At 41.5% G+C, this 13,091-nt stretch overlaps 1 protein-coding gene across 1 annotated transcript; it reads left to right on the forward strand.

Annotated features, from left to right (window-relative positions):
• Nucleotides 1–51: 51 nt before the first annotated feature.
• Nucleotides 52–6,980, forward strand: LOC135462137 (small ribosomal subunit protein eS25-like). Its single transcript, XM_064739507.1, has 4 exons — nucleotides 52–85; nucleotides 3,223–3,306; nucleotides 3,938–4,121; nucleotides 6,841–6,980. Exons 1-4 carry the CDS (start codon nucleotides 83–85, stop codon nucleotides 6,924–6,926), a joined length of 357 nt encoding a protein of 118 aa, XP_064595577.1. The 5' UTR covers nucleotides 52–82; the 3' UTR covers nucleotides 6,927–6,980.
• Nucleotides 6,981–13,091: the final 6,111 nt, after the last annotated feature.

Raw genomic sequence — 13,091 nt, forward strand, 5'->3', positions numbered from 1 at the left:
GACTATAATTTGTAATGTTGTAAGGGTAACATTTGGGGCTGTGCACGGAGGACCGTCCTTTTCACTTCCGCCGCAAGCCACGATGGTACGAAAAATTCTTATGGCTTACAATTGTTGTTGTTTATTGCAATAAAATACAACATTTTTCGAATGACAAGGTCATGTACTATTGATCATAATGTATTTTGGCTTTGTTCTGACATCGTTGTCGGAACTTCACTACTGAAAAAGGAACATCTATATCCATTAATTTGCGTTTGTTGTTGTTGTTGTTGCATGTGTGTGAGTGTAGAGTAGACAATGCGCCATCCTGCGTATAGAGTGTTCTAAGGTTGACTTTCAAAGTGATTATCGACACACACCTGAGTGTGAACTAGACACAATATGCTCTCCTTCGTGTGGTTTATTCTGCTATTGACTTTCGAAGTGATCAGTAGCTTTATGTAAACGCCAGATCTTGGAGCACAGCACAGAATAGACACTTTACTGTAAGTCCCTATAGAGTATAGTCCAAAGCTAAGCAGGACGTACATACGTAATACCCAGCTTCGATGTAACCTAGATCCATGAGGACAATTTCACTAAAATAAAAACTTGAATGTTACCATATATTTGGTAGGCCTATGCCCCAATTACCTCTAACTCGAAATGTAAGAAAATCTATGGTAGTATTGGCAAACCATCTTTTCACAGTAATCCAGCTGTTTGAATTTTTTAATTGTAGAAGTCTAACTAACATCAGCCATGTTTGGAATTTGAACTTTGAAAGTTTTATCCCAGCCAATATTGTATTTAAGAATTGCATGTGCTGTAAAGAGAAGGTTGGCTGGGAAAGAAGGGGTGTGGCAAGTTCATGCAGATATAGATGAGACAAGGTGAGGTCTGTAGCAAAGTAACGTAGGTAAAAGGCGTGATTTTACGGTAGCTGCTAAAGTGACTCAATGACGCCATGGACACAGTAAAATCTTTTAGCAGCAAAAGTGCCGACGCTCTCTTGCCTAATTCTGTGTGTACTCCTGACACCCATGAAATGTCATTTTGGTATATTGCTACATGTGGAGTGAGTTCACAAAGGCAAAACTTCCACTGCAAATTTATCAATTATGTAGGCAGTCAAGAGAATTAGTAATGCTCAAGGACTTCACTCTTTTATTTACCTGTCTCAGTTAGTCCAAATTTTCTCACAACCACTTAAAGAAGATATTGTGATACACTTAGTAATGTGCTCTTGTTCTAGTTCGAAGTCGAATAAGATTTTCCAAAAAGCCTTACTAACACTAAATTACCCGTCACGTTATGCTCTTGTTTTACCCACACACATTTAAGCTCTTACTGTCCTGTCCTCTATGGTTAGCTTTTTGCCTGGTAAATCCAGTTTGAAATATTTTGACAAAGAGAGTATTCAGCATCTCTTCTCTGTTGAAGCTTTGTTTTTTACCTGCCAGTATGTGCACTTCTTATGTCACACAAGTCGTACACATCAAAATTCTTGATCATTTTTAATGGAGCAACTTCCGACTAGAACTGCATCATGCCATTATCTGCTGTAAATGGATAAAATTAATATGGCATAGCCAGTATCCACCTCTTTTGCCAAAAAAAACAAGACATGGCCTGACTTGACTTCTACACATATTGTCTTCATTTACCTGATATTTCAAATGAGTAGATAATAGGCTGTTAAAAGTAAAATTTTCCAGGTTAAGTTAAAACTGGAACCATTTAAAATCAACTCTTTAGGACTAATCTGCACACAACAAAGAAAGAGGTGAACTTGACCCAGTGTTTTAATGTTGCAGAGAATCGTGTTGAAATGAAAGTGAGACTGATATTGCTACAGAAAATTCAGCATAACACAGAATATGCATGTTTAGTGTTTGCTGTCTTTGAAATTAATGAGGGTCAAGCCTCATACGTGTATTTCTATTAATTCACTTGAAGTGAAATCCCCAGATGCATAATTCAGGTATTTAGCCACAATCATAGCAGTGTCAAAGGTGTAACTGTTGTGATGAATGATCAGGAAAATTTCCTACAGATGGGAGGAAAGAATTGGGCGCTGTTTCCACCCTTGACTAAAATTTGCTAGTGCTACCATTTGTAAACTATGTTCACAACATGTAAATTTCGACACACAGGGCAGCAAATTTTAGTGCACTAATCCTACATGCTGATACTTGTAGGATTTGGGTGGAGAGGAGGACATAGTGTCATACTTTTCTATGTGCCCTTTGAGTTTGTTTTTTATTAATATTTATTTATTTATTTATTTGATTGGTGATTTACGCCGTACTCAAGAATATTTCACTGATACGATGTTGGCCAACATTATGGTGGGAGAAAACCGAGCAGAGCCTGGGGGAAACCCACGACCATCCGCAGGTTGCTTGAAGACCTACCCACTTACGGCCAGAGAGGAAGCCAGCATGAGCTGGACTTGAACTCACAGCGACCGCATTGGTGAGAGGCTCCTGGGTCATTAAGCTGCGCTAGCGCGTGTTTTTTGTTAATATGCATCTTGAATCCACAATACCTGCATGTACAAAGGTCAAATGAAGCAGTGGTGTACCACTGCCAACATTTACCAGAGAACTATTTATTTGCATCAGGTAATCCCCCTCGGTGAGTTAATCTCCATAACCACTGGGAACTAAGAAAACATCACTGCCTTAGTTCACAACATGTGACACATTTTATCAGAGTTAAAGTATTCCTAAATCTGAATTTGATGCTTACCTTGAAGTGTGAGAAAAAGAGGAGGAAATGGAAAATGAGAATGTGAAATGAAAAAAAGATAATGGCCAAATTTAACCCCTGAGAGGTTCAAGAATGCCTTATGTCAGATTTAGTCTGAACCGAAGAACTGTTCACAGTGCTAAAATTGTTACCTGTCTTTAATTGTTTTATTTTAATGGTTAAGGTTGTCTTAGATTTTCATATTAAAAATGTAATAACAAATATATGATGAGGAACACTAGCAGAAGTTAAGACAGGTCTGGCTTCAATGTTTAAAACAGCTTTCCGATCCTAGAGACTTCAGTGTGGAATGAGACAATTGCTCTCGTGTTGATTCCACTGATTCTGAGTGTCAGTTTTGACGAGTGGAAATTTTCATTTTTATTTTGACTGCATATGGTATGGTGTTAAACATTAGAATACATGACGGTGGAAAATTGAACCTCTAGGGCTGGAGTGGTAATATGTTGTCACATTCTGTTTTAGCCGGCTAAGAAACCTGACCCAAAGGGAAAGGCTGCCCCAGCCAAGAAGAAGGAAGGAGGAGGAGGTGGCAAGGCCAAGAAGAAGGTGAGCTGTGTAAAGGAAATTGACTGGGTAGGGGAGATATTGAGGCTGTGAAGGCCTGAGACAACCCAGCAGGTTAAAAAATGCAAGGGGAGGATGTTGTGTGTGGCTGTGAAGGCCTGAGACAACCCAGCAGGTTAAAAAAACGCAAGGGGAGGATGTTGTGTGTCTACAATAACAGAATCACTATGGCTCAGTATGCACTAGACAACCCAGCCAGTTAAGAAAGGCTAGAGGAGGATGTTCAGTGTCACCAGAATCCTTGTGGTTGTGGCCTGTGTGGCAGAGTGGGGTAACACACCAGCATGGCACACCAGATTCCTTCCCGGCCTCCTACCTGGGAAGGTCTGCCAGCAACCTGTGGATGTTCATGGGTTCCCCTGGGCTCTTCCCAGTTTCCTCCCACCTTAATGCTCACCGCCATCGTATAAGTATTCTTCAGTACGGTGTGAAACGCCAATCAGATAAATATCCTTAGCTTTAAATGCTTTTTTTATTTCCACATTTCCTTTTTTGTTTTAACTTGGCCAAGTGAATACAACTTGACTTTTATAAACAAACCTGTGGTTGTTTACATGTGAAGTTATGACTTTTTATTTCATGAAAAAAAAAATGTTTGTTTTTGGTTTTGTAGAAGTGGTCTAAGGGAAAGGTGCGAGACAAGCTGAACAACCTCATCTTGTTTGACAAGGCTACATATGACAAGCTGTACAAAGAGGTTCCAAGCTACAAGCTTATCACACCATCAGTTGTGTCTGAGAGGTTGAAGGTCAGAGGGTCTCTGGCAAGGGCAGCTCTAAAGGAATTACATTCAAAAGGTAATATGGCATTTCTGCATTCAGGGTTTGAATTTACTGGAATCGACATTGTGTAGATCTACCAGTGTATCCACAAGCATTCTGTAGTCACTGGAAGTACAGTAATGTCACCAGGAATAATTGGTTCATAGTGAATGAGAAGGTGTAACTTACATGCATTCCATGAAAAAGTAGTTTTCCTCAACTCCTGTGTATACAGTGCAATATAAGTATGTTCCCCCCAAAACGTTGTGATATCTCCCGTGGTTTATACCAAATGGCAGTGAAATTCTGCACACACTATCCGAGTAATCCGGAGGACGTGGTATGTCAAAGAGTAATGTGCAGGTGTAGTTGTGCGCTAATGGGCATGTGCAAACAGAGAATTGGTCGATTTCGAAAATTTCATGAAAGGAAACAAAAGGATTTTTGAAAGGCAATTCTTTATTTTATCTGTGGCTCAGTCGGTTAGTGCGCTAGCGCAGCGTAATGACCCAGGAGTCTCTCACCAATGCAGTCGCTGTGAGTTCAAGTCCAGCTCATGCTGGCTTCCTCTCCGGCCATAAGTGGGAAGGTCTGCCAGCAACCAGCCGATGGTCATGGGTTTCCCCCGGGCTCTGCCCGGTTTCCACCCACCATAATGCTGGCCGCCGTTGTATAAGTGAAATATTCTTGAGTACGGCGTAAATCACCAATCAAATAAATAAATAAATAAATATTTTATCACAGAATTCGATCATGTTCACTCGATGACCAGTAATTATCAATATCGTGTGTAGCCGCCACGAGATTGTATCACATTTCGACAACGTGCTTTCATTGTGTTGATGAGGCGTGCGATCCGACATTGCGGGATGGCTAACCACTCTTCCTGAGAACATGCGGGCCACTGGATCCTGTCAATGCCTTAAGTTTGGAAGAAGTCATTCGCAATCCTTCCACAATGTGGACGTGCATTGTCGTCCATGAAGAAAAATCCATCTTCAACGGCAGCTGCGTAGGGCAAAATTGAACAACGTAGCCAGCAGCGTTCAAGTTTCCCTCAGTTGCAACCAGATCGGTCTTGCCTGTCAACCTGATGCCTGCCCAGGCCATTACGCTGCCCCCATCAAAGGGCGTTAGTGGCTGCATGCAGCACTCTGCATCTCGGAGACACGCGATTCGTTTGTGGCCCACTCCAGACGCTCTGTTTCATGACAGAGGCTTTCTTCACCGGGACGTTCTCTGGCGGCTTGTAGATGTCTGCTGATTGTTTGGGCACTCAACCCTCTTGCCCCGACACCAGCATGATCTTGAACCTCTGGTGCTGAAATTCAGAATGGATGTTAAGTGACATGACGAGCAAGTTGAATCTGCGCTAGAGTCGAAAAATTGCATTGGTTATTTGTTTTGTGTGTGTCACACTCAGACCCTTATACCTGATGTGGTTCTGTCCCTTAGTGTGATGTTTACGGGTCGCCGATCTTGTCTTGATGTGGTTGCCCTGGACCTTCCACTTCTTGGCAGGTCCTTGACATCTCCTGATGCGAGAAACTGCACTTGAAATTTCTGAATGGCGTTTGGTGTCACTTCCATCCAATGTGCAACCTGTTTTACAGGGGTGTTAGCCTCCACAAGGCCAATTGCAATCACCCTGTCTGTATTCTGTAATCAAGGCATGGTATACCGCAGTCACAAAACGTGCAGCATTGAGTGTCCAAGACTTGTGGACAGTAATGTGGGTGAGTCAGGTCTGAGAACCTTTTATTGACCATCTCAGACCTCATGCAGGTCATGTTTAACCTTCTGAATTTCTTGTGTTTATTTATTTATTTGGTTGGTGTTTTACGCTGTACTCAAGAATATTTTACTTATATGACGGCGGCCAGCATTATGGTGGGAGGAAACCTGGCAGAGCCTGGGGGAAACCCACGACCATCCGCAGGTTGCTGCAGACTTTCCTCGCATCTAGCTGGAGACGAAGCCAGCATGAGCTGGACTTGAACTCACAATGACCGCATTAGTAAGAGACTCCTGGGTCATTATGCTGCACTAGCATGCTAACCGACTGAGCCACGGAGGCCCCCCATTTTCTTGTGGTGCGAGTCATGTCCTAAATGTTTTAGGACTTCCGGATATTTCAGGACTGGTAACACGAATTCTCTGATGAAATCAAAATTTGGCGGTAAAAAATCTGGTTGACTCCTTTTGTGAAATTTTCATTATCGACCGATTTTCAGTTTCCGCATACCCATTAGCACAACTGCACCTGCACGTTAATCCTTGATATACCACGTCTGCCGGATTCCTGGAATGGTGTGAGCAAAATTTCATGGCGATCTGGTACATATCAAGGGAGATATCAAACAACATTTGGGGAGGAACTTACTTCTGTTGCACTGTTCATATGTACCAGTCGTAGTGAGTTTTTCTGATGTACCGTTAACATACCTTTGAAACAAATCCAGCAAAGATAGGCCTGGAAGGTCTGCCAGCAGTCTGCGAATGGTCGTGACATTCCCCATGCTCTGCTTGGTTTACTCTCGCCATAGTGCCGGCCACTGTTATGTAAGTGAAATATTGTTGAGTACAGCGTAAAACACCAGTCAGATAAGTATAACTAGTGAAGTGTTTGTTGACGCCTTTTTAATTTTAAAGGCAGTTTGTGCTTTAGGTTTCTGCTACATGTAAGTTCTAACCAGTATGTTACTGTAGTCATGAATAGGGGTAGGCATTAAAAGTGAAATCTTTGTCTTTGCAGGTTTGATTCGCTTGATATCAAAGCACCACTCCCAGATTATTTACACAAGAGCCACGAAGGCGGACGCCGAGGAGCCAGCAGCATGATCTAGATTACCACTTTTATCAAGCTGAGGGAGAAAATAAAAAAAAATTTGTGAATATCTGTGTTGGTATATTTACTGTAGGTTTATCATCATGCATTGTGATTCCCTCGTGCTTATTGAGCATTTAGCGATCAGTGTAAGTAGTTCTAGCACATAGGAAGCTAGGTGTCCAGACTGGGTTAGATGATAGGCCACAGTTAAATGGTACATAGCTGGTAAGCTGGAACTGATCACCTGTATCCTCCGAAGGGGTGCCCTCTGAACACAATCCTGGCTGTTGTTTAAGTGAAATACTTTTGAGAACGGCGTAAAATGCCACTCACACAGCTAAGAAAAAAAGGAGCACCAATCAGGACAACACTCCGACAGATTAAACTCCAAGAAGGATGGTTTCATGATGTATAGCTGTCTTGGCTCGGCTCTGGATCTGCACTCAGCAGGTGGGAAAAAGATCAGCTGTTGGCAGCATCCTGCTACTAACGTACAACATTGTTGTGACATGATTGGATTAATGTTTAAAGTTAAGTACCTTTATAACGGTAACTGCATGCAATATAGGTATTGCCTGTACATTTACCAACCTCGGAGCTGAATTGAATTTCTTTCAGCGAGTGATAGCTTAGACAACTTTCAGAGATCACTGGTTCAAATCTCCATCTGGTACAAGTATGTGAGCAGCATTACTTGCATACGTGTAACAGAGATGCATAGTAAAACTCACCTTTTCTTCGTGGTTTGGAGAGTGCAATAGTGGGTTATAAGTGTTATATACGTCTGGGGTGGAGGGAATTGTCCTTTTGTGGTAGAAGCGTAAACTGTTAATCCAGAGGTCAATGGCTTTACTCCCAGATTGTCCAGCAAGGAGAATCCAACAAAGAAATAAGAAACCCTCGCAACCTTGCTGGTACATGTAGCTGCCAGTGTAATTGGGCTTACTGTACCAGTTGGGGATTTGAATTGGTGATCTCTGGGTTTTCTGCCCACACGTCTACCACCAGACTATAAAGAAACTTGAGACGAAGCAACTTGTTTGGAAGGTGGGGTGGAGGGGTTGAACAACATCCTTTGGGACTGAGCTGGGCTTCTACCATTAGACCCGAGGGAAATCCATGCCGGCCCCGTCATACATGTACGTGTAGATAGCCGGAGCATTCCGCCTAGCTGTTATAATAGTGCAATATTAAACTCCAGCATCCAATTTCAACCCAAGCTATTGCCAGCCTCCAGCCAGATTTTCAGCGGTTATAAGAATGGATCTTGCTTTCTAATATAATGGGACTGCCACAGCTGTTCCAAAGGATCACCACAGTTTTGTTGCGGAGAAATACTGACATTCAACAGGTACAGGGTTGAAGTTGAAGTATGGTGTAACTACGGAATTGGTTGCCATGAATCTTACTTCGGGTTCACATCCTACCTTAACAGGCCTTGAAAACACAAATACTACCTTCAAAAGGTCTCGATAATTAACATTTGTGCTATGTTCATCTTTTTTTGTTTTTTTTTTTTTTTTTTATTCAGTATTTGAGACAAATGTTTTTTGTTGAAATACATGTAGTTATAAAAAAAAAAATAGTACAGACTGACAGACAAGACCACGGAAGCTGTATCCCGCTGTGGCCTGCATGTCTTCGCAAGGTACCAGTCAGTGTGTTCGGCACAACTCGTTAGTGTTACGAAAATCTCTGATCTTAAGTAGTAGCTTTGTTGTCTCTCTCAAACGTTTGTCATCATGTACACATGTATCGAGATTTGAAAGACGGCCATGGATAATTATTGAAAAGTGTATTCACATCTTTCGAACGACAACGTGACCCACAGCGTAAGCCGACTTACTACTGATGCACCGGAGTCGTGGCATTTATTTAAAGAAAGCTTTAAAGATGTATGTGTTTTCTCCTGGCATAACACTGTATAGCCTACAGTTCAGTTTGGTAACAATATAGTGAGTGTCACATATTTGTGTCATTAAACTTTTACTTCAGACCTAAAAAATCTTTTTAGTTTAGTTAAGAAAATAGTCACAAAGGTCTTGAAAAATGTCAAGTTAACCTTGAAAAAGTCTTGAATAAATTCGGAGCATGAGCTAAAAACTGAGGAAATAGCTGAGAATGGATAGATTGTAACTGCCACCTCAAAGTTCTCTGAAAGAGACCCATACTTTGTTTATTTGGTATTTGTTTATTCGTGATTTCTCATTACAAGCACAAATGCATTCAATGGCTGTTGAAAGCACCGATTGCCCAACTGGTGCGCATGCCCTATGAGATACGAAGCAAGCTTCCACTGAGAACTGCACTTTTCTGAACAGAAAGTTCTCGAACATCATGGTACTACACAGCTGGTGCATGCTTCAGCCAGGTGCCGAGCACTGTTCACAAGTATGCCTAAATAGGCCCAGGACTGGAGTTAAACCTCAGAGGATGGGTCACCAGTTAAATACACCCACACCTGCAGAGTCAGCATCGCTGCTACATCTACCCAAATATTCACTGATCAAACTCATGCTCTTTATTCTTAGAAAAGAACTAGTATCGTAAATACACCAATATACTCCCCACTTTCCCCCGCAAGAATTCAGCTTTTTATCAAGGGTGTGTACTATACAGTAGAACGGATGTCGGGTGATTTATTTCCATCAAAACTGGCAGATGATAACTCCAACGAGTGCTCAGAAATGTGCCAGGAAACAGTAAGTAAACATGGCTACCCGGTACTTCCCGGCATGTAATCAATAAAATTGTTCGAAACAAACAACAAAGAAAATTAATTCATGATATGTAAGTGAGATTTTTAAGAAGGCAAAGGTGAAGTTCTTAAAAGATCGAATCTCAAAAATAAATATTAAAAGAAGGACACGTCAGAGACATATGAAGGCTACATGTTGGTCGAAGTCAAGTGTTAATAGGCACAAACACATGGTTTCGGGGTGCACTCATATTAATGGTTTTTCGGGTCGCTCGTCCGTTGTAAATCTTTCAGAGTCTTGAGTCCTCGTCATCAAACAGTTTTAAGTTTTCGTTGAGCCAGTTATTTTAATAGAGAAGCCACTAACTTAGGAAGCTCTTGTAAGGATACAGCAAGCCCTATGCCGATCGATGCGGCCGCCATCTTAAGTTGCGTTGCCAATTTACCTGTCACTTGCAGGTTGGTAGGCCCTGTAAGGAGGTCTAACATGTAAACTGAGTTATCGTAAAATAGAACAGAACTCATACAATATACGTATTTACATGATAAATACACAGGTATGGCTTCATAATATAACCTGGTACCTATAACACCGCGGGCTGACCACGTGTTGGCAGGTGTCAAAACTCGCTGGCGCACAGCATGTATCAGCTGATTACGGTTGATCGCGATCGATAGGAGACCACACACTGTGAAGCCTTTTCTAAGCGGACTATTATGGGAACATACACCGAGCGAATAATGGGGGTGCGTCAAATACATAGGTACAGATGTTTTTCCAGAATACATATGGCCAAGTTTACCTTCCAAATTATACGCGAATGCAAAGTATACAGATGCATTTACTGTATTTATTGCAACACATCCAAACAAAGGTGTAAATATTGATGTTTTCGACTTTTTATCAATACTGGCACATTAAATACATAAACCTGTGTCTTATTAGCGTGTCTTAACAATTCAAATATGCGAAAAAAAAAAGTTATCTTTAAAAAAATCCTACCCACACCCCAAGTGGAGAGAAAACCTTGTCTGACATGTTAGGAAAGCTACTCATACCTTGTGGGCCCCACCCGAGCCATTATACTGATATGGACGCTACACTATCCCCTTAATGCTGAACGCCAAGCCAGGAAGTTACAACTTCCACTTTTAAGGTCTTAGGCGTGACCCTAGATCTCCCGACGCTCTACCAACTGAACTATTGGGATTGGTCACTGTAATAGAAAACCTTGTCACTCTTCCATTATGATAGAAAACCTTGTTTCACCTCATCGTTATAGAAAATTGTGTTGCACCTGGTCACTCTTCATTGTGATAGAAAACCTTGTCACTCTTCACTGTGATAGAAAACCTTGTTGCACCTCATCCTTATAGAAAACCGTGTCGCACCTGGTTGTTATAGAAAACGTTGTCGCACTTTACTGTTATAGAAAACCTTGTCACACTTCTTCATTATGATAGAAAACCCTGTCGCACCTCATCGTTACAGAAAACCATGTCGCACCTCCTTGTGATAGAAAATGTTGTCGCACTTCACTGTGATAGAAAACCTTGTCACTCTTCACTGTGACAGAAAACCTTGTCGCACTTCACTGTCATAGAAAAACTTGCCACTCTTCATTATGATCGAAAACCTTGTCGCACCTCATCGTTATAGAAAACCGTGTCGCACCTGGTTGCTATAGAAAACGTTGTCCCACTTTACTGTGATAGAAAACCTTGTCACTCTTCATTATGACAGAAAACCTTGTCACACCTCATCGTTACAGAAAACCGTGCTGCGCCTCCTAGCGATAGAAAACCTTGTCACACTTCATAGTCATAGAAAAACCTTGTCACTCTACACTGTGATAGAAAACCTTGTCACACCTCATCGTTACAGAAAACCATCTCGCACCTCCTTGAGATACAAAACCTTGTCTCACTTCATAGTCATAGAAAAACCTTGTCACTCTACACTGTGATAGAAAACCTTGTCGCACCTCATCGTTACAGAAAACTGTGTCGCACCTGGTTGTTATAGAAAACGTTGTTGCACTTCACTGTGATAGAAAAACTTGTCACTCTTCATTATGATAGAAAACCTTATTGCACCTCATCATTATAGAAAACCGTGTCGCACCTGGTTGTTATAGAAAACGTTGTCGCACTTCACTGTGACAGAAAAACTTGTCACTTTTCATTATGATAGAAAACCTTGTCCCACCTCATCGTTATAGAAAACCCTGTCGCACCTCCTTGTGATAGAAAACCTTGTTACACTTCATAGTCATAAAAAAACCTTGTCAATCTACATTATGATAGAAAACCTTGTCACACCTCATCGTTACCGGAAACCGTGTTGCACCTGGTTGTAATAGAAAACGTCGCACTTCACTGTCATAGAAAACCTTGTCACTCTTCATTATGATAGAAAACCTTGTTGCACCTCATCGTTATAAAAACTGTGTCACACCTGGTTGTTATCGAAAACGTTGTCACACTTCACTGTGATAGAAAACCTTGTCACTCTTCACTGTGATAGAAAACCTTGTCACACCTCATCGTTACAGAAAACTGTGTCGCACCTGATTGTTATAGAAAACGTTGTCACACTTCACTGTGATAGAAAACCTTGTCACTCTTCACTGTAACAGAAAACCTTATCGCACCTCATCGTTACAGAAAACTGTGTCGCACCTGGTTGTTATAGAAAACGTTGTTGCACTTCACTGTGATAGAAAAACTTGTCACTCTTCATTATGATAGAAAACCTTGTCGCACCTCATCATTACAGAAAACCGTGTTGCACCTCCTTGTGACAGAAAACCTTGTCACACTTCATAGTCATTAAAAAACCTTGTCACTCTACATTGTGATAGAAAACCTTGTCACACCTCATCGTTACAGAAAACCATATCACACCTCCTTGAGATACAAAACCTTGTATGACTTCATAGTCATAGAAAAACCTTGTCATTCTACACTGTGATAGAAAACCTTGTCGCACCTCATCATTACAGAAAACTGTGTCGCACCTGGTTGGTATAGAAAATGTCGCACTTCACTGTGATAGAAAAACTTGTCACTCTTCATTATGACAGAAAACCCTGTCGCACCTCATCGTTACAGAAAACCATGTCGCACCTCCTTGTGATAGAAAACGTTGTCGCACTTCACTGTGATAGAAAACCTTGTCACTCTTCACTGTGACAGAAAACCTTGTCGCACTTCACTGTCATAGAAAAACTTGCCACTCTTCATTATGATCGAAAACCTTGTCGCACCTCATCGTTATAGAAAACCGTGTCGCACCTGGTTGCTATAGAAAACGTTGTCGCACTTTACTGTTATAGAAAACCTTGTCACACTTCTTCATTATGATAGAAAACCCTGTCGCACCTCATCGTTACAGAAAACCATGTCGCACCTCCTTGTGATAGAAAACGTTGTCGCACTTCACTGTGATAGAAAACCTTGTCACTCTTCACTGTGA

This window comes from Liolophura sinensis, chromosome 1 (genome assembly GCF_032854445.1).
Source record: "Liolophura sinensis isolate JHLJ2023 chromosome 1, CUHK_Ljap_v2, whole genome shotgun sequence".
Taxonomy (NCBI): Eukaryota; Metazoa; Mollusca; class Polyplacophora; order Chitonida; family Chitonidae; genus Liolophura; species Liolophura sinensis.

Excerpts from the sequence above, each read along its gene's own strand:
- LOC135462137 (XM_064739507.1), top strand. Across the intron at positions 3,307-3,937 it reads GTGGCAAGGCCAAGAAGAAG|AAGTGGTCTAAGGGAAAGGT; the intron begins GTGAGCTGTGTA and ends TTGGTTTTGTAG. Across the intron at positions 4,122-6,840 it reads AAAGGAATTACATTCAAAAG|GTTTGATTCGCTTGATATCA; the intron begins GTAATATGGCAT and ends TTGTCTTTGCAG.